Raw genomic sequence first — 24,774 nt, forward strand, 5'->3', positions numbered from 1 at the left:
CTGATTCTGCTGCGCAGGCGCACCAACCGACCTGTAGGAGTCACTGTCCACAACGTCCGATCCCCACCCACCAGCTTCCCACCCCCTAATACTGCCAATTGTATTAGTATGAACGACCAGCCAAGCTGGTAGCAATGCCGAGAGCTGGGCTCGAACCCAGCATCTCCTGCATTAGTGGCGAGCGCCTTGCCCACTGCGCCACTTAAGGACACGGCGGGCGATTTTAGCCGGGCGACCGACTTTTTTTGCGAGTCGACAGACAGAATTGTATCGCCTCCATTGTTATGAATGAGAGAACCCACACGGCAGGAGATTTTGAAGCGACGGTCGCGCAGCTATTTCTGTCGCCTGGCTAAAAATCGCCTCGATCCTATTTTTTGAGGCGACACAGAAAGGACAATGAGGAAATAACATGACTTCTACTGGTGTATCATTTGTACACCATTAACACTTTCGCGACCACTGGGCTGAGTCTAATTAAGAGGACCGGGGAATGTAAACAGACGTGGGGCTTTTTGTAGAGCTAAATCTATACTTTATAGTATTGCTATCTGTCCATTCTCATTGTCAATTGAGTTCATAAACCGTCCCTTCAAAATGGCTTAAAGAGAAAAAAAATTCATCAATAGGTTCTTATTTTATAGCGCCGTGAATATAAGCTTTATAGCGGATTTGGTCTCGTATATTTTCTGGAAAGATAGATAAATGGCTGATAGCTGCTAACGTTATATCCAATGGCATTTCCGTTTTACAGATGCTAAAGAAATAACTCAAACTGCATATGATCGGGACTGTCCCAAAGCATGTATGCATGAAATGGGGGGGCGGGGGACGTCGTTTATTATTATTGATTACCAATAACAGTGTTCGTCTAACTAGCCACATACGCTGGTCGGCTGGTTGAGTGTCATAGCAAGCTCTGATCGGGCTGTAATTTATGTGAAAAAGATCTTACCATGAGCCGGTGGGATCCCCCCGAGCATTTCCCCGTTATCGATCGCCATCTGGTAGATCGATATGTCCATTGGCTGATGATAAATCCCCTTATTGCATGGTGAAATCCGCAATTCAAAATGTATCCTGTGCAACAGACAATAGCTATCGCTTCAGATGAGTAGAAAACTACATTAGAGATAAATTAAAAAAAAAGACAACTTCTGCCACAGGGAACACTTATTGCGATAGCGCCCCTAAGAGGATCTGGCCGATATTGCACCTTTTCGAATTCACAGCGTAGGGTAGATCTGCAGTGCCGGTCGGCGACCTTGAACAGGTTATTAAAATGGAATAAAAGCAATAGCAACTTGCCACGGCTTTATCCGTGATTCTGTCCACAACGCATGGATTCGAAACACGTATAAATACGTGCTTCGTCCCCAATGTGTTAATGTATCAATACATTCATTGATCAATAACCTACGTATTTTTACCATGCTACTTATGTTAATTATTATTAAGTGGGCAGTGTCAGAGAAGTTCAGAGGTATCTGTTAGGTGGTTCCTGCACTGTATATACAGATAACAAGCCACTCACCCACCTAGACACAGCCAAACTCGGTGCAGTAGAGCAACGATTGGCAGGCGAGTGTCACGTTTTTAGACTCGGACGTGAAAGTTGTATTAAAATATTTAAAGATAAAAGAGATGAAACACTTTTGAAGGTATTTATTATAAAAAGTGAACAAGCAATGTAATTTAAAAAGTGAATAAGCAAAGTATTATAAAAGGTGAATATAGCAACCTAGTTTGTTACAACCGGCCGGTCGTGTAGAAAAGAAAAATGCAGTCAAGTCATTGTTCCGTCAGTCCAGTCTCGTCCGTCCAGTCAGTCAGTGCAGTAGTCTAGTCGAAGTCAAGCAGAGAAGTGAAGTGAAGTCCAGTCCTTTCTCTGTCAGGGTGTTTTATTGGTCCCCCAATCGACCAGTGTGGCTGTGGTCTTCGTCCTGCGTGCACGTTGTGTGTCTGTGTGTATCAGCCAGTATGTCCGCCGTGCATGAGTGCGTGGTACGCACATTTACGTGCGCATTTGTGCGTGTGTGTCTCTATCGATAACGATCTGTGATTAATGGAGACTGTGCTATGTTGACCAGTGGTTGACCGGGATTTTATAACTCTTTGCCAGTCGTATATTAGTTGGCTTGTGGCATTTTGTGACAATGAGTTGAATTATTTGATCCGGGCTAATCTGGTGAGATCTCTCACCAAAGGAGTCAATGTGTGCGTGTGGAGAGTGAGGGTGTATGTGTGTGTGTGGGGGGGAGATGTGTGTGTGACAGTGAGAGTGAGTGATGGGGGAGGGCTGATCTGTGTACTGTAGTGGAATGTATCAATGTGTCTCCTGCAGTATTATGGAGAATTGCTACATGGAATTTGGCTCCATTTAACCTGACCTTAAAATATTGTCCCGGGGCTAGGAATGGGAATGCGGATCGGATGCCTTGTCTCGCCGGTACAGGGAGCCCAGTACAGCTGAGGCCTCAGAGGAGAAAGATGTTTGGGAGGAGAGGCTCTTTGGCATCCAGTCTGACATTTCTGTGCTTCCAGGTTGTTCCAAAGAGAGCCGTGTTGCAAGAACAAGATCGAGTTATTGGACGACTGTTGGCCCGTTGGAGAAAAGCCTGAGCGCCTGGCGCCTGAGGAAGGGAAAGTGCTGTATCGACAGTGTACTGGCCAAATATGTACAGAGATGTCGAGAAATGGTGTCAGCAGTGTGGGAGATGTGTTTTTTAGCAAAAGCTGTACAGCCAAAAATCTAACCGGTTATGGGCAGTCTTGCAGGCTTCTCGGCCACATGAAATATTTTTACCATGTTGGAACCAGCTTCAAATGGAAGAGAAAATGTGCTGGTCTTAACAGATGTGTTTTCTAAGTACACCCAGGCCATTCCCACTAAAGATCAGCGGGCCAGTACAGTAGCTGATGTTCTGGTGAAGCAGTGGTTTCATTTATTCGGGAATGTATCTGTGATGTATTGTCCTTAAATACTTGCCGTAGTTCCCAGCTCCCAGTTGTGGGTACTTCCCAGATCAGGGAAGAAACTTTGAGAGTAGCTTGGTCAGACAGTTATGCAAGGTCTACAAGATTCACAAGTCTCGTACTACCCCTTACCATCCTCAGGGCAATGGTCAGTGTGAGAGATATAATCGCACATTACACTGCCCCCTGACCAGAAGAGATATTGGCCACGGCACCTTCCTCAGCTATGCATACAACACCACAACGTGCATCAGTCAACTGGCATGACTCCCTACTTTTTAATGTTTGGCCGGGAGCCCCGGCTGTCTGTGGATTTCTTGCTAGGGGCGGGGCTAGATGAGGGTAAAGGAGCACCAGGAGTCACTGGAGGGAGCGTATAGCCACGTACGACAGCGGCTGGCTACAAGGAGAGAGTACAGAGATAGGAAACAGGAAGAGAAAGTGAGAGATCCATTTATAGGGGAGGGAGACCTTGTATATGTCCGTAACCATGGGGTAAAGGGTCGGAACAAGATTCAGGATGTCTGGGAACCGACCCCTTACTGGGTGGTACACTTCCCCCCAGAACGCGGTGTGGTCTACTCCATCACCCCTGCAGTTCAGGATGGTCCGGTGCGGCAAGTCCACCGGACTGAGTTGAGAGGTTTGCCCATAGGTGAGTTGAGGCCATATTCAGGCCACAATTTAGGGGAAGAGCAGGGGGATATAGGCGACAAAGGAGTGGGGGAAACAGATTTTACACTGACAGAAGTTTTAAAAAGGGTCATACTATATAGTTCAGTAAACTAAAGCCCACCACCCTCTTTTCATCCCCCTTTCTCCATCTCCTCTCAACTCCTCCATCTTCCTATTTACCACACCTCCTTCTCGTCCCGTCCCCCATGCTGCTATGATGCCTGAATTTCCCCAAAGGGATAAAAAAAGGAATATCTTTTCTTATCTATCGTCTCCATCGCTGTTCTCTCCCTCCACTCCTTCTCCTCCCCTCTTCTCTCCACACAGTGTCAGAACACAGGCTGCTCCGCCACCTTCCCCCTCCACGAGGAGTTCCACCACTCTGCCTCCCGTTTGTTCCAGGACGTCCCGTGCCCCCACCCGGGGTGTGAGCTCCTGGTGCCGAGGCACCACCTGGGGGCCCACGCCCAGCTCTCCTGCTCCTCTGATCTCAAGACAGCTGAGGCAGCAGGTGGCGCCACGGAGGCCACCATGGGTAATCTTACCTGCTTCTCGACATGGCATCCATTCGGGCTCATCCGGGTCTGACTCGGTAATCGCTGTCTGTGTCGCTATCGCTGAACATTTCAGTGAAATATATATACTACTGCTGCGCGGTGAGACGCTCTAAACATTACATCCTCAGCCGGTTTGGCTTTAGTATTTTTCTGATTTACCAGAAATGCGGACTCCAACGTATATTCTTCACCTTGTTTTTCATCTTCATGATAATCTCCAATTGTTCGCTACACACCGATAACTATTGCCACCTCTCTCACAAACAGTTTGCTCAGCTGAGTTCATGGGGGACAGGACCAACTGGCCCAGATGTACTCAAAAGGTAGGCGACACTGCCACCTATCGGGATTCGATCGTCATTTATTTCAGTCCCAGGGTTACCACATCCATACACAAGGTGTGCGAGAGTAGTATCGTAATACATTTTTATTTTTTTTAAACGAATATACTTATTTTTGGTGTTCAATGCATGGGCGCAAAAAACAAATATACTCGTTATTGGCAGTCAATGAGTTAAAATAACTGTTAAATAGCTCTACATTCTGACAGCCATCACTGATATAGAGTGTCTGGTCAGTAACATGGGTTCATCAGACACTCTATATCAGTGATGACTGTCGGAATATAGAGCCAGTATTTGAACACTTATTTTAACATGTAGACCATTTTAATTTAACAACAAGAGAGACCAATTACAGCACCTTTAATGACATGTTTTAAGATAAAGCTCATATAGAAAAGGTAGGAGGAGTGAGATTATCTGAGAGGGAGGAAGGCTGAGAGGAAACCGGAGGATGAAGAGCATTTGAGAACCTATAGGGATCGACCATCTCATAGCTGCATCACTGAGTTCTGATCTGAGACTGTTAGTTTTGTTTCTAGTGGAAGGTACGTTAGGGAAGGAAGGAGGACTCAGATGTGTGTGGAAGGAGGACTCTGATGTGTGTGTATAATTTAAATGTTATCCCTTTAGTACTTTGTGGAACTGGGTTTTATGATTGTGCGAAATGTCAACGGAAGCGTCTCTGGGGAAATATGAGGTGTGTGGAGGGAAATCCGTATGCAGCCGCCGTCAGCTTTGTGACGTTTATTTTGTGCAAGATTGACATTTATGGGGGTGGGGAGAAATGTCCTTTGTCTTAACGAAAAATAATCTCTGTACATTTATTAATTGTAATTATTATTATTATTTTTTTAAACTTTATTTTTTTTAGCGTTTATCGCTTTTCCTGGTCAAACATGACCGACAGATACAGTGAGGGTGAAACGGGAGAGAGAGCAGGGGAAGACGGCGGGTCCGGGAATCGAACTCAGGTCAGCCGATCCGCGACGCAGCGCGGTACATGGTGTGCTACTGGAGCGCCCTTTAATTGTAATTTTTATATATTAACTTTATCAATGGACAAGTGATTTTGTATGCAGATCATTCTGTTGGGAGGAAAATGTTACTCCGTGCTATTTTGCAATACGGGGATAGGACCTGATAAGCATATGGCTTCTACCTATTCCTTTTCAGACAAGACTGTTTTGTTTATTATTTTATCTTCTTTTTTTTCCACATCAAATTGTCTTTCTATTTAAAACAATTTTTGATTGTTATTTCTTCATGTTTATTGTTCGAAATCAAACTCATTTATTCATTTATTTATAAGGTTGTATTAGAATAAAGAGGATAGCTATATCACCATTGTCCATCGCCAACTTGTTTTTATTTGATTAACAACTTCCATCATCTCACGTCAAGTACACTGCTCACAATGACATCGAACTGTAAACAATCGAAGCAGCAAGCAAATGGGTCAGAGTCAGACTCATTGTGTAAACATTAACAAAAGGTGTCACTTTGTAGTTGTACGTCACAGCATCTCATCGTCATGGCTACGCCACACCATCCCGTTACTATTGTGTCACACACAATATAACCACAGGTAAACAATACCACGTGTCTCAAACAGCAACACAAACATCTACATACCGATCGCCCAGATCTCGAGGGATTCTTTGCTGCCTACCAGACACCAATATTAGGAGAAGCAAGTCTACCTCAGGGCTACGTGGAGTAGACGACTTTATAGAACATTCTCATTCATCGATCTGATCACAAGATTCACCCACACCGACAACAATGGAGATGAACAGTAATGATCCGGTATGATGGATGGAGCCGTCCGTACATGAAAGTCAGCCCCTCCTGCTGCGGTTGCGTGGTTCGGCCACAGGGAGGCACTAGTCTGACTCTGCCCCAGTGGTCTCTGGGGGGATCCTGGCGGACTCCACGTGAGGGGAGGGGTGCCGTGACGCGGGAGGACTGTCCGTCACGGACTGCATCAGGGGCAGGTAAACGTCGTCCATGTTGGGCATCACAAACACTTTCTGTGACAAGAAGAAGTAGAGGGGAGAATATAGATGAGAATGTGAAGCACTGGAGTCGCTATGGGTCAGAGTGGGCTGAACCACAGGGGATAAAGCGATATCAAAACGGATGAGGGTTAAGTGGTGCTGTAAGTGGTATTCTTCTGTTAAAAAGTGTTATAGCTAGGGATGCTCGATATTGGCTTTTTTACCGATACCGATATTCCGATATTGTCCAACTCTTAATTTCCGATACCGATATCAACCGATATCAACCGATACCGATATATGCAGGGTTTCCCACCCCAAAAAACGGAATAATTTCAGGTAACTAATCATTTCACTGGATATATATATAACAAATATTGTTATTGTTTTTTTCTTTTTTTAAACCGATACCGATATTTTCCGATATCACATTTTACTGCCGATATCGGCCGATAATATCGGTCGGCCGATAATATCGGACATCCCTAGTTATAGCTCTACATTCCGACAGCCATCACTGATATAGAGTGTTTGGTCAGTAACATTGGTCTCCCAGTCCCTCTGCTCTGCAGTAAACAGAATTTATTTTCCCTAATATCTAATATATAATACCTAATATATCCTGTTCCCACTTTATCCAATCAGGAGAGAGAACCCTAGATATTTCTACTTATTTCAAGAGATCTTGCCAAGCCAAATTTTCTTACTGCACTGGCAGATAATTTTTTACTACACATAAAACTAGTTTTTATTTCTTATTTTGTCAGACCCTTTTTGCAGCGCGGAGTTGCAGCACAGTGGGCCTGACGGAGAGATGATGATGTTACCGTCAGAGCCATTTAATGTAGTTTATAGACATCATTCATCCTTGTGAAAGCCCCCCCCCCCACACACACACACACAAAGGGCCCATGTGCAGTTGTATCCCCTGTATCTCCACTCCTGATGTCAATGTGTGTGTGTGTGTGTATGAATATGAATATGAATCTTTCTATATACTATAGTATCAACTAATCTTGTTGATTCAGCTCAGCCTGTTCCAAGCATCTACTCAGTTGATTCTACTGTATGAATACAATTTGAATAGGACAAGGAAAGTGTAACTCTTGTATAAATCGTGGAGAGTTCAGCCACGACAGTGTTTTTTTTTTTTATCCACTTTTTCTCCCATTTTCTATATTTTCTCCCATCCCAATTTCGTATCATCCAATTCAACCCTCCCCTGTCACGAACGCTGTTTCTTGCCTCCCACAAGCCGGCTGCAATGTGGACTAAGTCATCCATAGCACGAGTCCCCTCCGGTACTTGAGGTAACAGCAGTCGCATCTTTTCACCTGCGCAGCTCGATCTCTCAGTGGCGAGGAGTAACGCGTGGGAGGCTCACGCTGCCCCCGACACTTCCTGATTCTACTGCGCAGGCGCACCAACCGACCTGTAGGAGTCGCTGTCCACAACGCCCGATCCCCACCCATCAGTTTCCCACCCCCTAACACGGCCAATGTGTATTAGTACGGACGACCAGCTAAACTGAAAGCAAATGTGGAGAGCTGGATTCGAACAGTCGAGCCCAGCGTCTCCGTCATTCGTGGCGAGCGCCTTGCCCACTACGCCATGTAGCCGCAGCCACGACAGTGTTTGGTCCTTTATGAATATTAAACAGCAGAGAGTTTTTTTCTTTTCTTTTTTTTTCTTTTTTTCTGACGTGTCAAGGACAAAGGAGCAAGACGAAGGGGGAAGAAGAGAAGGGAGGAGGAAATGGTATAAGGACATAGGGGACAGAACACAGGTAGGGGGGGGGGGATCCATGGATACACAAGGAAGGATACGGCAAAATATGTTATCTTGTATTCAGACTTATCGTGCTTAAATGCTCATTTAGCTTTTCTCTCAAGAAATTGGCACTTGCTAGCGGCTGGGTGGCGCAGCGGACATTGCGCTCGTCACCAACGCAAGAGACACCGGGTTCGAATCCGGCTGTCGGCGTTGTTGCCTCCGGCTTGGGCCGGCCGTCATACTGACTCAATTGGAAGAGTCAGCGGGTGGGAAGTCGAAGGGTGGTAGTCTGGTCGTTGTGAACAGCGACTCCTACAGGTCGGTTGGGGGACGCCTGCACAGCAAAGTCAGGAAAATGGCGGGGGGGGGAGCAGCGTGAGCCTCCCACACGTTACTCCTCGCCAAATGAGAGTCCGCGCTGGCAGGTGAAAAGACGTGACAGGCTGCCTCCACGTGTATCGGAGGGGACACGTGATGCAAGGCTTCTATCCTCCCTACAACCGGCCAGTGGGGGGCATATGCAAGCAACGATCAGGGGAGGGGAGGGGAGAATTGGCACGAGAGGTAAATTGGGATGAGGAGAAAAATCACAGAAAAAGGAGGAGAAAAAAGTAGAAAAAAAAAAGAAAAAAAAATTGGCACTTGATGGTTTCAAGGAATTTGACTTGTTTCATATTTGGAATGAAACAAGGAAACGTTCAAATAAATCTCCTGTAGTCAGTCAACCTTTGACTTAACATACTATCTGTCTTGAAATAAGTCTTAATACAATGCTACCATCACCCTGCCCATACCTGCACCTCCCCTCCCCCACGCTGCTATGACACCCACATGTCCCCAATAGGGGGATCAATAAAGGAATATCTCATCTTATTATCTTACTTTCACTAGAATAAATTTGCTTTTTCAGAGTACCACTGGGAGGAGAGAAGGGCAGAGAGGGATGAAGAGGAGGAGGGCAGAGAGGGATGAAGAGGAGGAGGGCAGAGAGGGATGAAGAGGAGGAGGGCAGAGAGGGATGAAGAGGAGGAGGGCAGAGAGGGATGAAGGAGGGGAGGAGGAGGGCAGAGAGGGATGAAGAGGAGGAGGGCAGAGAGGGATGAAGAGGAGGAGGGCAGAGAGGGATGAAGAGGAGGAGGGCAGAGAGGGATGAAGAGGAGGAGAGAGGGATGAAGAGGAGGAGGGCAGAGAGGGATGAAGAGGAGGAGGGCAGAGAGGGATGAAGAGGAGGAGAGAGGGATGAAGAGGAGGAGGGCAGAGAGGGATGAAGAGGAGGAGGGCAGAGAGGGATGAAGAGGAGGAGGAGGGCAGAGAGGGATGAGGAGGAGGAGGGCAGAGAGGGATGAAGAGGAGGGCAGAGAGGGATGAAGAGGAGGAGGGCAGAGAGGGATGAAGAGGAGGAGAGGAGAGAGTGATGAAGAGGAGGAGGGCAGAGAGGGATGAAGAGGAGGAGAGGAGAGAGTGATGAAGAGGAGGAGGGCAGAGAGGGATGAAGAGGAGGAGGAGGGCAGAGAGGGATGAAGAGGAGGAGGGCAGAGAGGGATGAAGAGGAGGAGAGGAGAGAGGGATGAAGAGGAGGAGAGGAGAGAGGGATGAAGAGGAGGAGGGCAGAGAGGGATGAAGAGGAGGAGAACAACAACCTGGAACTCATCCTGCAGCTTCTTCTCAATCCACTCCGTCACGTGGCAGAAAGTCACCTCCCTCTCCCCCAGTTTGGGACGAACCCGCAAGTCCAGCTTTGGTGGCGCACAGAAGCTATACCTGAACACACACACACACACGCACGCACACACACACACACACACACAGAGAGAGCACACACACAGAGAGAGCACATCATAACAGCATGTCATAACAGCACATCCATATCACATCCACAGCAAACTTGTTGAGAGCTATTCGTATCTGTGTGCCGTTCTTCTATGTTACGTTGTACTTGAGACAACCTTGGAGATTAATATAATTTCAAATGTAGTACAGTGGAGTGAGGGCAACCGCACCAGGGCTTTCCCTAAACAATGGTATAGGGGGCGCAGTGCCACTATGTGGTTTAAGAAAATAAATAAATACACTTTCAAATGTATTTTGCAGTGAAAGCTTGGGGCCAACTTTGTCCAATACATGATTGTTCTGTTCCTTTGTTCCACTGTGTGTCCGCGCGTGTGTGTGTGTGCGTGCGTGTGTGTGTGTGTGTGTGTTTTCGTGTTCAACGTTAAACTGTACTTAATGTTTTTAAGTTGCAGGAAATTACAGAAAATCGGCTTTCTTTATTGCTTTCTTTTTGTTGGCTCATGAACGGGGGGCACAGACCCCCTCAGGAGGGACCACCCCCTAGTTGTGACTCAGCAGCACCATCTTGTTTGAAAATCCTGGGGAAAGCCCGGCATATCCTGTCGGCAAGAGGAGATGGGAAAATAGGCTCACTATATAGATAATCGTATCACATCCGCGTAGCGAACCTCTTTCACATCGAATCAGTATCCGTGCCCTGTCTTTCTGTGTCACATCGTACTTGATAATCATACTGTGTGTATCGGAGTGAAAGTGGGTCAAACTATGGGAAAATGTGGTTGTTTAGTCTGACGTATATTCATGTCCGGGGGCCAAACGCTCCGCTTCAAACGGCGGGAGATACTAGGAGCACATGACCCCGTGACTCAGATCTATTAAAACAACAAGGGACACTGAGGTGCGCTGAAAATACGTGAGCCTAGGCCAAAGCAGGAAGCTTGGCCACAGAGTCTGTTTACTGGAAGGTCGATACGTCACGACTTAACAACCGAATAGGCTCTGAGCTCAACAACAAAGGGAAGGAAGGGAAGCAGCGGTTGTGATTGGAGGATCAAGAAAAGAGGGCGGGACTTGAGATAGGTCAGATAGTGTTTGGTATCACTGACTGGTATCAGTCCACCTCTGACTCAACCCTGGAGCGCTTCGTTTCAGGTGAGAAAGCAATCGAACCGAAAGCAGCTTTTGTTGGCATTTTTCCAAATATCTCTAAATGTGTGATTATTCCTCATCACAAGGTTATTCTTTTTCACTTTTAGTGAGTGCAAAATAATCAAACAACGTTGTGATACTAAACAGTCAGGCTACACCCGTCAATCAACCACCCTCCCTCTGGAACACCCTCCCCATTCACATCCACACCCGTCAATCAACCACCCTCCCTCTGGAACACCCTCCCCATTCACACGCGTCAATCAACCACCCTCCCTCTGGAACACCCTCCCATTCACACCCGTCAATCAACCACCCTCCTCTCCTTCAAACAGGCCCTCAAGACCCGCCTCTTCAAGCTCGCTTTCACCTGATCATCATCCTCCCTCCATCAACACTCAAACTTTACATTTTAAATAATTTGTTTTATTACTGATATTTCTTTGTTGTGTTTTACTCTATTCTGTATTTATTAAATAATTTAAATTGTAAATAATAATTTGCCATTTAAATAATTTGAGTGTGTGTAAAGTGACTTTGGGTACCTAGAAAAAGCGCTATATACATTTCATGTATTATTTATTTGTTTATCAAACGTGAAACAAAACCGAACCAATAAGAACTGCAACAAAAATTAAGAATTTCACTTTGGATTTGGACCATTTCAAACAAACATAGGTGTGAAAATGCAGTAAGTCGGTGAAACCAGGATATAAAGCGATATCCATAGAAATAGAACAGACATTCCCATACAAATCAATGTTGCACATCTATGGTCATACCATATTCTATCTGTAGGGGGCGGTGGGATGTTGACCACCAGGGTTCCCGACAGCTCCCTGACCTCCACGGTGAGCAGCAAGGGAGTGTTCGACATCTCCTCAATCTTCTTCTTGATGAACTCATTTTCTGTCGCCTTCTGGAAGTACTTAGACTTAGCGATTTTGTCCACAAATCTTAAAATCTTCCGTCCTGTCCTGCCACCCCTGTAGAGAAGATTATAAAAGAGGATTGGGGGAGAGAAGAGGAAGAGTGGACGAGGAGAGAGGAGAAGAGAGGGGAAGAGGGGAAGGAGAAGAAGAGAGGGGAAGAGGAGAGAGGAGAAGATAGGGGAAGATGAGGGGAAGAGAGTGGAGGGGAGAAGGGGGAATATGAGGAGAGGAGAGTGGGAGGGATGAGAGGGTTTAGGCTGAGTTGGACTTGATGAGTGGATTTAAAAAGGTTAAAAGTCAAAAGTGACCACAAATGAAATCAAAAGTGATAACAGATGAAATATACCATCCATTATTTAAGCCACAGCCTGCCAGGTTATAGAGGTTATGTTATTATACCATCTGATATGTGCCAGGTCCAAAATACTGATATTCAAACATCATGCACCTTTCAACCCTAACAAGAACATCACGTAAGAGAGTGACTGCAGGCAGTGATATTTAATCAGCATATCAGTCAAGGGGAGCGGAATATTCTGTTCAGTCCAGTTCGCACTGGATTTTCAGAGTTGAAATAAAGGTAATGTATTTTTATATATATATATATTCAGATTCCAAGTGGACAGCTCTAAGTACAGAGTACAGTTGTGAACATGCACCCAAGACGCATTGAGGACGCATTGAGATCCGATCACTCAACATTCGGAGGTGGTCTGGGTCGCATTACTCGCATATGACCACAGACGAACAGACGTACTTAGAGCTGTACACTTGTGATCGGATCACCCAAGATGCATGTTAATGCCAGGTGTGTTACATCGGCAGTTGGAGGGTTCTCTCTCTGACTTCTGGCTTCAGGAGAGGGTGGTGCGTGTTCACACATACTGACTGAACTGTCCTATAGGGCACAGGGAGAACATGATGTGAATTCTTAAAATAGGTGGCATTCCCCTTTAAGCGAGGGGGAATTTGCCATTGTTAACACTTATTGGGACGTTGTTGGTAATAATAATAATAATAATAATATATTCCTGCAAATAAAATTTTTACAGGCTCAAAATCCATGGTGGAGGATGGCAAAAGTTAAAATATTTAAAGGTATAATCTGTAATGCCGTCTAACAGTGACCTCTATAGGCAACAGAGCCCCGCTTGGTATTACACATATTGGTTGGAGTTTAGTGACTTATTACACTGTGAATGTCTCCACACCTCTCTTGGCAGAGCCTGAGGTGCGGCCAGGTGTAGCAACCCCTCCCCTGTACCCACTGAAATCCAACCCACACACCAGACAAAAACAAAAACTATAAACAAAGCACAGTACCATGTTGTCCTCTTTTGCCTCGGAGGTCGCTGTTTGACGACACGACGGATTCTACCTTTACACTTTTACCAGGGCACATTCTTTCGTGGGCCGCCAACGTCTGCGTCGTTGACAGACCTCTCACTGAAGAACATCCAGGTTTGCTGTCTACCGTTGCTTCTATCAAAGCTCACCCCTCAGATCCCGGTGAGGACGTCGGCCCCTGGGGCTCGCAGAGCAGCACCTCCTCCTCATCAGACGAACAAGCACTGGATGACTCCTCATCGCTGTCAGCCAGCACACTGAGGACGGGCCTACAGCTGGAGGGAGAGAGAGAGGGAGAGGGGGCATGGAGGGAGGGAGGGAGGGAGGGAGGGAGGGAGAGAGAGGGAGAGGAGACATGGAGGGAGAGAGAGAGGAGACATGGAGGGAGAGAGAGGGAGAGGAGACATGGAGGGAGAGAGAGAGGAGACATGGAGGGAGGGAGAGGAGGCATGGAGGGAGAGAGAGAGGAGACATGGAGGGAGAGAGAGAGGAGGCATGGAGGGAGGGAGAGAGAGAGGAGACATGGAGGGAGGGAGAGAGAGGGAGAGGAGGCATGGAGGGAGAGAGAGAGGAGACATGGAGGGAGAGAGAGAGGAGGCATGGAGGGAGAGAGAGAGGGAGAGGAGGCATGGAGGGAGAGAGAGAGGGAGAGGAGACATTAAGGGAGAGAGAGAGGGAGAGGAGACATTAAGGGAGAGAGAGAGGGAGAGGAGACATTAAGGGAGAGAGAGAGAGGAGGCATGGAGGGAGAGAGAGGAGACATGGAGGGAGAGAGAGAGGAGACATGGAGGGAGAGAGAGGAAGAGGAGGCATGGAGGGAGAGAGAGAGAGAGGAGGCATGGAGGGAGAGAGAGAGGAGGCATGGAGGGAGAGAGAGAGGGAGAGGAGGCATGGAGGGAGGGAGGGAGAGGAGGCATGGAGGGAGGGAGGGAGGGACGGACGGACGGACGTACAATGGTTGGATGGATGCTTGGGTGGATGGATGGATGGATGGAGTGATGGGGGGATGGATGGATGGATGGATGAATGAATGGATGAAGGGATGGAAAGGCACGACAAGGACAGCTCTCATTAATCTGTGCCACAAAAAATAATCCGGGGTGTATGACAGACAGGCTCAGGCTCTGGCAGGGAGCCACCTAATGGAGGTAAAGTACCGCTCTATCCCGGACATCAGAGGAGATGGTTTTAATGTGTTTAGTGTGTGTGTGTGTTTAGTGTGTGGGTGTGTGTGTGTGTGTGTTGTGACTGACCCCAGGGTCCCAGTCTCCGTCAGACTAACGATGTCCTGTCCACCCTCCTTGCCCAGCTTGGACAGGTTGAACTTGGTCTGCAGGGTCATCTGGAGGGTTCCTGTGTACGCCACCTCCAGCTCCAGCCACAGACCTGTGTGCCACACGACGACGACAGACAGAAACACACACACCCTGCTAGCGTTAGTTACACATACAGTACGGTACAGACAGTCGACCGTTGGACAGCCGCAAATACACACACACACATTAGGGATGGGTACCGAATTAGGTACTTTTATAACGACCGAATCACGTCGGTGCTACCGAGTACCGATTCACGTGAGATCCGTCGGTGCCACATTTCGGTACTTTTTCTTTTCACGTCAACGTTCACACGCACAATATATATACGCTTACCTAGGATTTGACTTGATTCAACAACAAAGCAGTCGGGGCAATGGCAAGCCGAAAACGGTCGAAGGTGTGGTTATTTGAAGTTTGGATATTTTTTTTCATAACTGACGTAGGTAGATTACATTTTTAGAGACTAAAGTACCGAAAAAAGGTACCGTTGGGTACCGGCATCGGTTCAAATGTGAAAGGTACCCAACCCTAACACACATTTAAACACAGATCCATCTAGTAGTAGTATAGTAGTAGTGTACATAGGACCCAGTGCCTTTAAGTGATTTATTAGCATGTCTATTTTATCATGTCCATTCTACTTATTTTATTTACTATTATTACTATTGTATTTTTGCACAATCGTAGCGGGCATGGCCAACCGTACATTTCACTGTATGCCCTGGTATGTATGTGATGAATAAACTCTTGAATCTTGAATCTTGATCTTTGATTCAATAAATTCGCAAATCCAAATTGGGCTGAACAATCTTGCCATACTTTTCTTTGTAATGAAAACTAGCAAACACTGGGCACCCAAGTGGCGACCCATGTAAAGCGGTGCGTCGCGAAGCGGCCGACCCGGGTTCGATTGCCGGACCCGCCGTCCTTTGCCGAATGTCTTCCCCCCGCTCTGTCTCCCGTTCTTCCTCTCTCTCTCTCTACCGGACTGCCCGGTAGTACAAACAAATAAAAATCTACCAAAAACATAATAATAATAAAAAGAAAACAGCAAACACTGATGGGGGGGGGGGGGGGGGAAACACCTTATGAAATGGTAATTTATTCATTGTACATTCCATTACACCCGACCCACTGTACAGGAGCGGTCGACTGTAAGAACTAATTAACTGTAGACAATGGGCAGTGGCAGACCTCTGAGGCCTCATCTGTAGAGAGAGGTACTTAGCGAGGAGATTAAACTGCTTTATGGTGATTATGAGGGATCGCCAAATTATGGTAAATTACGACAGATTATACAGTAATTCCCCCGCGGAGGGATGACACATGTTAAACCTGGGCGGAGAGAAAATCTGAAAATAGGATGATTTGCGGGCAAAGTGATTTGACGTGGGAGGTGGTTGTGTAATAGTGTTGCAGGAGACGCGTAGATGTTGATGCAGAGAGACAGAGGGAGGGAGAGGAGGGGGGTGTGTGTGTGTGTGTGTGTTACGTTCTGGTTCGCTGACTGCTGTCTGTGAACCACCCACCATTCTGTCAACTGTCACTTGGCTACTGTCACCTGTCTCCCTTGTCACTTAGTGCTGTCACTTAGTGTATGGGTCCTGATTGGCTGTCACAGGGGTGTGTGTGGAATGTTGGAATGTGGTCGCTACTTAACCCTTCTATCTTTTGTTTGCTCTTCGTCAGGTCTTCATTATAACGTTCGGAGATAACGTGGGCGGTTCCGGTTTCTGGACCACCATTAAGCTCCATTTATATATTCCCTCTTTCTTTCCTGCCACTCGGCAATGTATCCTAGTATTACTCTTTGTGTTCTTTACTATTAAATCGAACCTACTTAAGAGTACACCCTCTCCGTCTCCTTGATTGCATACCACAACTGGAACTCACCTACCTCCATCCTGACATGTGTGTGTGTGTGTGTGTGTGTGTGTGTGTGTGTGTGTGTGTGTGTGTGTGTGTGTGTGTGTGTGTGTGTGTGTGTGTGTGTTGTGTGTGTGTGTGTGTGTGTGTGTGTGTGTGTGTGTGTGTGTGTGTGTGTGTGTGTGAGGGGGGGGGGTAGAGTACCATGTCCCATTTGAGCCAAATCTGGAAATAAACTAAATATTGAGGACTCAGGCACAGCATACATCCACACACACACACACACACACACAGTAGTATACACATGAGAGCGAAAGCGTTTCAATAGTGAACGTGAGAGCGTCTCAATAGTATTGGCCTAAATGGCCAATACACACACACTCACAGACACACACACATGCATGCACACACGTACACACACTCACAGACAGACACACATGCAAGCATGCACACACATGCATGCATGTATACACACACACATACACACACACACACATGCATGCATGCACACACACACAAACACACACAGATGCACATACACGCACATACACGCACATACACGCGCACACACACACACACACACACACACACACACACACACACACACACACGCACACCTAGCTGCAACAACGTCCCAGCTTGATAGTGCATATCTGGGCCACAGATAAGGTCATACAGCTTCCCTGTGCTCTTTATGACTTGGCACATATTCGCTGAACCTCGTGACATGTAAACACACACCAAGCACAGCTACCCGAGTGATTTAAAATGATATATGCAGATGATCCGGGTAAGAAACACAAACGACGTGGCGGCCGGGTAGCGCAGCGGACTAAGCGTCTGTCTACCACCACAGAGCCAGTGGGATCGAATCCAGCTGTGGTGCCTCCGGCTTGGCCGACCGTCCATACTGACACGATTGGAAGTGTTAGCGGGTGGGAAAGCCGGCGAGGGTGTGTGTCCTTGTCGTTGTAAAACAGCGACTCCTACAGATCGATCGGGGCGCCTGCACAGCAAGGTCGGGTCCTGGGAGAGGTAGTGTGACCTTCCACGCGTTACACTCCCCCAGGCCAGTGAGAGTCCTCGCTGCCAGGTGAAAAGAAGCGGTGGGCTGGGTACACATGTGTCGGAGGAAGCATGTGATAGTCTCCGCCCTCCCAGACCGATGGTAGGGGGCAGAGCACGCAACGACCAGGTAGGGGATTGGGAATTGGCATAACGACTAACATTGGGATGGGGGAAAGATGGAAAAAGAAAGGGGGGAAAAAGAGAAAGTAAAAAATAAAATAAAAAAACACGAACAAGGAAAACTCACCTCAGCTTTGTAAAAATACAAACCTACCGCCTATAAGGACCAAACAAAAGTAGAACACGACGAGTAGAGCTACAGCTGGAGCTAACGTTAGAGTTCACCTTTTCACATTTCTTACCAAACTGTATATACATTTAAAACAATCAGATAGCTGTGCTTTGTGTGAATACATGCTACAAAATATGAGCAAACTTAGCAAGTGCATAGGGAAAATGTACATCATCACACAGCTAGCATCACACAGCTAGCATCGCACAGCTAGCATTGCACAGCTAGCATCGCACAGCTAGCATCACACAGGAGCATGTCTATGTATGTTGCCCGGGTTCTATGTTCCCCACTCCTGCTAAAAAGGGTCCTACTGTATGTTCCCCGGGTTCTATGTTCCCCGCTCCCGCAAAAAAAAAGGGTCCTATGTTCCCCGCTCCCGAAAAAATGACAGAGTTGTGTGAGGGTGTAGATGTTGCAACAGATTTGCACGTATAGGCCTATCAATGCGATTAAATAGAATGGCACTGGTAGTAGGCCTATTCATGACAAACAGCTTGCGCCAGGTGCTATGTAGTATAATATGCGCTTGCGCTGGTTAGACTATATGTAACGTACATTACTTGCAGTGCATTCAGGGGAGTAGGGGGGGGAGGTTAGGATGATTCCAAGGGCCCAGCACTGGGGGGGGGGGGGGGGGCAGAGAACACTATTATTATCTTTTTATTAATATGGTTTTTATTATTATCCTAAGTAAGGGATAATGTATAGCTACGAGGTCATTGTCGCAAAATAATTGACCGACACAGAGTTTAAAATACCGAGCCGCTTCGGCGAGGTGTTTTAAACGTCAGTGAAGGTCAATTATTTTGCGACAATGACTGAGTAAAGCTATACATTATCCCGCTTATTACATGGCTAACTTACTAACAATATACCTAATTCATTTGACAAATCGCAGTTGTTCTGTGGCTCTGTCGGCCCAAATAAAGTGATTATTATTATCGCGGGCAGCCTCTGTTCTGGCTCCGCTGTAATACACAAACTCCGCTGTCAGTGCAGTCGCGGCAGGTGTGTCTGATTTGCTGCACTATACATTATCCCGCTTATTACATGGCTAACTTACTAACAATATACCTAATTCATTTTACATCGACTCGCAACACTGGTTCTGGCTGCGTTCTGGCTCCGCTCGTCGCTCCGCCCCCTGTCATCGCCGGCAGCAGAACACCGGCAGTGTCTAATTGCACTGAAACAGTGTGTGTCAGTGGGCTTGATTGCGAACAGCTGCGCACAGCGGTCATTATTGAAAAAACAGCGGTCATTATTGAAAAATAATGACCGCTGTCGGGGGGCTATTGACCAATCACAAGCAAGCATTTCGGCGAATGTGAAAACGCCATGTAATAAAGTAAGTTAATGTAGATGACTCAAAAGTATAATTACCTGTATTATAAAAAAAAATAGGTAAAAACCATATTATGCGTTTTCATCAATAAATAAATGCCCCACATTTTTTAAGCTTGTACGCTAACGCGCACTCGCATAGATTGGGGGCCCACAAATTGATTCTTTCATGGGGCCCTGAATCTACAGCTACACCCCTGAGCGCATTAATGCATGATTGGGGATTAATGACAAAAGCAATAAACATTAATATATAAAAATTGTTTATTGAAATGCGGGACATTGAAATGTTTAAGATATTGCTCACCATCAACAAGACTTTCATCAGCAAGGTAGCATAATATTGTTGGGTGAAAAAACTTTGAAAATGATTGTAGGTCATGTGCATGAGTGTGCAAGCGCAGGACCGCTGGTAGCACAATTCTGGTGTGCAGCAGAATTCAGTTGAACACCTGCCCTCAAGTGTAAATGAACATCTCTCGCTCATGCCATCAGCTGGTTCATTGTTCTGTTTCTTATTTCAAATGACCGAAATAGATAAAACAAATCAATCATAAATGTCAAGTAGCTAGGTCTACAACTTGCAATAATTCCAGTGAAATATTAGGCTGTGTTTGAGCTTAAAAATAAATGATAAGTTGGTGACGGTGTATGTGTATGTGTATGTGTTTGTGTATGTGTATGTGTTGCTGTTGTTATTATTATTATTATTATTATTATTATTATTATTATTATTATTATTATTATTATTATTATTATTGGCCTATTTATATTATTTTATTATTGTTATTATTATTATTATTATTATAAATGTTTTACTGTCTGACTTCAAGTTTAATTACAGATGGGTTGGTTGCAATAAAAGCTTATTTTGGATTGATTATTGACAGATATCTCTACTGTATTTCTTTGATTTCGTTTGAGAAAAATACAGAATAATGTAGCCTATATACAGTATATAAATACAGAATAATATATAAGTATATATATACTGTATATATATGTCTCATTGAAGAAATATGTTGCATGTTTGTATAGGCTATATACGCCTATAGTAATTGTTTGAGAAAAATACAGAATAATGTAGCCTATATATACAGTATATAAATACAGAATAATATAAGCCTAATTAATAACGGCACCAACTTTACCACCACAGCGCTGTAGCAAAACACCTCTCTTATCATACACATACACTAACGGTAAACTTTTCTCCGTCCCAATGGTTGTGTGGGCTCGCGCTGTATACAGCACACGATACAAGGAGCATATACGAAAAGGGCAAATAATAAAACATAATCAGGTCTACAGTAAATATATATCTTATACAAATAAAACAATATATATAAGGTATAGAAAATGATACACACACGCAATCATAGGACCCTTTTTTCGGGAGCGGGGAACATAGGACCCTTTTTTTTTGCGGGAGCGGGGAACATAGAACCCGGGGAACATAGAACCCGGGGAACATAGGGATGACCCCCATCACACAGCTAGCACTGCACAGCTAGCACCGCACAGCTAGCATCACACAGCTAGCATCGCACAGCTAGCGCCGCACAGCTAGCATCACACAGCTAGCAAACCGGGACGCTGATGTGGCAAACTCACTCCCACTTACATTCCAGCTTACAACATAGGACCCGGGGAACATAGGGATGACCCCCATCACACAGCTAGCACTGCACAGCTAGCACAGCACAGCTAGCATCGCACAGCTAGCGCCGCACATCTAGCATCACACAGCTAGCATCGCACAGCTAGCATCACACAGCTAGCATCGCACAGCTAGCAAACCGGGACGCTGACATGGCAAACTCACTCCCACTTACATTTCAGCTAATATGTTTTCAGCCCCTTCTCTCCAGATCTGGAGATTATGACACAGACACAGAGACCACACACACAGAGACCACACACCACACACACACACACCACACACACACACACACACATGTCCTACATGTCCTCAGCATGGGGTAACAGTTCCCTCGCTGTGTGAGATTACAACAGGATAATAACATCTCATCTCTGCTATAATCACATGAGCAACGTGTCATCATCTCCTCTCCTCCCACTGAGCTGCTGATCTGCTGCTGAGACAGCCATGAGTGTGTGTGTGTGTGTGTGTGTGTGTGTGTGTGTGTGTGTGTGTGTGTGTGTGTGTGTGTGTGCGTGTGTGTGTGTGTGTGTGCGTGCGTGTGTGTGTGTGTGTGTGCAAGCATGGTTGCATGCAAGTGTGTGTGTGTGTGTGTGTGTGTGTGTGTGTGTGTGTGTGTGCAAGCATGGTTGCATGCAAGTGTGTGTGTGTGTGTGTGTGTATACGCGTGTGTGCAAGCCCGTTTGCATGCAATTGCGTGTCTGTGTATACCATAGGTGTGTGTGTGTGCGTGTGTGTGTGCGTGCGTGTGCGTGTGCGTGTGCGTGTGTGTGTGTGTGTGTGTGTGTGTGTGTGTGAGAGAGAGAGAGAGAGAGAGAGAGAGATCTGGGCTCCAGACTGACCTCTGTGGTTAACCTCTGGTCTGGAGGTAGAGATGATCTGGGGCAGACAAGAGCCCATGTCCAACTCTGTCAGAGTTAACTCGTTCATGAAGTAAGGCAGCTGGTACAGAGAGAGAGAGGCAGAGAGGCAGAGAGAGAGAGAGGAGAGAGAGAGAGAGAGAGAGAGAGAGAGAGAGAGAGAGAGAGAGAGAGAGAGAGAAACAGCAGAAATCCAATTTACTATTTCGGGGTTTTTCATTGAAAAGATGGTCTGTGCTGTGCATGTTAAAATGGTAAATGGACTGCATTTATAAAGCAGCTTTTATCCAACGGGCCGACGCGCTTCACAACTCATGCCTCACAGTCACCCGTTCACTCAGACATTCACACGCCGACGGCGGAGGCGACCATGCAAGGTGCCGACCTGCCCGTCTGGCTCAAGGACACTCCGACGACAGCCAGAATCCTCGCAATCACATTTACATTTACATTTAGTCATTTTAGCTGACGCTTTTTATCCAAAACGACTTACAAGTTCTGTAGTCATCAGGAAGGGCACAACTCTATCAGCTGAGTAACAATGTTCATCAAAGTGTCGAGTGCTACAGTGTAGGTTAGTTTATTAGGACAAGTGCATGACAGTAAGGTTAGTTAGGGTTAGATTTTTTAAATATTTTATTATTTATTTATTATTATTATTATTATTATTATTATTTTTAGATAATGGTTGAAGATGTGCGTCTTTAGTCGACGGCGAAAGATTGGACGGGTTTCGGCTGTCCTAACTGGGGTGGGTAGTTCATTCCACCATTGTGGGGCAAAGACCGAGAATAGGCGACTTCTCTTTGATGACCCTCCCGGGGCTTGGATAGGAGGAGTAGGTCTGAGGCGGCCAGAAGATGCAGAGCGTAGGGGTCTTGAGGGTGTGTAGTTAGAGACCATTGACCGGAGGTAGGCGGGAGCGGTTCCCTTTGCTGCACGGTATGCTAGGTCGAGGGCCTTGAAGCGGATTCGTGCAGCAATGGGGAGCCAGTGCAGGTCTCTAAGAAGTGGGGTGACATGGGCCGACTTCGGTAGGTTTGAGATCAGGCGAGCCGGATGACCACGTTTTTCCTACTGTCGCGCACATGGTCAATTACTTTCACAAACACAAGAGGAGCAAGGACACTTGCACCCTGCTTAATATTATTATTATTATTATTATTATTTAATGCAACGTTTCAGTCCGGGATCTTCTTCAGGCTTATGGTAATAAATGGAGAAGGAATGAAGTTTATATAAAAGGCTGGACTAAGAGTGACACACATTACCAGTGCTAACAGGCTACACTTGGAACTATCTATGGGCGTTTATTTATACAAAACATTGTATTGTCAACAAATCGGTAAGCAAATAAAAAAAACAGATCTATGCAATAAACTATATTAAAATGACATGGCTCATGGGCGGCCGGGTAGCGCAGCGGACTAAGCGTCTGTCTACCACCACAGAGCCAGTGGGATCGAATGTTGGCCGACCGTCCATACTAACACAATTGGCAGTGTTAGCGGGTGAGAAACCCGGCGAGGGTGTGTCCTGGTCGTTGTAAAACAGCGACTCTTACAGTTCGGTCGGGGCACCTGCACAGCAAGGGAAGGATCTAAGAGAGGTAGTGTGACCTTCCACACGTTACACTCTCCCCAGTGAGAATCTGCGCTGCCAGGTGAAAAGAAGCGGTGGGCTGGGTACACATGTGTCGGAGGAAGCATGTGATAGTCTCCGCCCTCCCAGACCGAGGTTGGGGGTAGAGTGCGCAACGACCAGGAAGGGGGGATTGGGAATTGGCATAACGACAAAAAAAATAAAAATCGGAAAAAGAAGGAGGAAAAAGATCATTAAAAAAAAAGAAATGACATGGCTCAGATTATCCATATACAATTTGAATTCAGTGACTCATTCAATCATATTCAAATTCCACACATCATCAGTGTCAATAAGGCTACGTTCACACTGCATGCCTTAGTGCTCAATTCTGATTTATTGCTCAGATCAGATTTTTTTTGTTTGGCTCTTCACATTACAACAATAAAAAAATATTGTGTGGCCAATTTTCCAGTCTGAACTGGTCGCACTCCTGAACTGACCCGCATGCGCAAATGAGGATGGACATACGGAATTGTGTCAAATGTCAATCTAGAGTGACGTAAAAGTCACATGACTGTTCAGACTGAGGTTGTGTTGCAAGAAAAATCAGATCGGATTCAGGACGGCATATGAAAGTGGCCCAAATCAGAATTGAAAAATCAGATTCCATGTGATTCCATGTGAAAAAAAAAACAGATCTGACTCACATATTGTATGAGCGAAAAAACTGATTTGGGCCACTTTTGCCTACAGTCTCTGAATGTAGCCTTAGTTAAGCTCGTTTACACAATGTTTACACAATATTCCTGCACACTCTGGCTTGTTTCTTTGGTTTTGATCGGGACTTTGAAGTGACACAAAGTCGTTGCGCATCATTGGCAGGGATCCAAGCTCTCTTTGATCATGTAAAAACTCTACACGGCCAGTTCATTTCAGAGGCACACTCCTAACTAATGCCCCCCCCCCCCCCCCCCCCGAGAGACACGACGCCCACACACAGCCGGTAATCCACCCTCCAGGCATGGATATTTAGGGAGAATACCAAACAGGCTGAGGAGATTTATTATAATATCGTGTAGTCCGAGTAGACCAAGCATCAGCCTCGCTCCTGTCCCTCACATCCCTCAGTCACAAATCTAAGCAGTCGCCATGTTGGCCCTGGAACCACTGTACGTATATACACATATTATGGCTAAAATCATGACCTCAATCTTGCACCATTGATATTTGATAC

The 24,774-nt window shown here is 46.1% G+C and overlaps 1 protein-coding gene across 1 annotated transcript in view; it reads right to left on the reverse strand.

The window, feature by feature from the left end:
* Nucleotides 1-6,435: 6,435 nt before the first annotated feature.
* tex2l (testis expressed 2, like) overlaps nt 6,436-24,774 on the reverse strand; it is a gene marked incomplete at both ends in the record, with an annotated part of 32,194 nt that continues 13,855 nt past the window's right edge. Inside the window, 6 exons of the mRNA XM_084322332.1 lie at nt 6,436-6,582; nt 9,963-10,083; nt 12,045-12,248; nt 13,691-13,816; nt 14,795-14,927; nt 21,939-22,038. Of these exons, the coding sequence (XP_084178458.1) occupies nt 6,436-6,582; nt 9,963-10,083; nt 12,045-12,248; nt 13,691-13,816; nt 14,795-14,927; nt 21,939-22,038 (831 nt within the window). The remainder of the gene's footprint in view (nt 6,583-9,962; nt 10,084-12,044; nt 12,249-13,690; nt 13,817-14,794; nt 14,928-21,938; nt 22,039-24,774) is intronic.

Source organism: Notolepis coatsorum, assembly GCF_963971535.1.
Source record: "Notolepis coatsorum genome assembly, chromosome: 10".
Classification (NCBI taxonomy): domain Eukaryota; kingdom Metazoa; phylum Chordata; class Actinopteri; order Aulopiformes; family Paralepididae; genus Notolepis; species Notolepis coatsorum.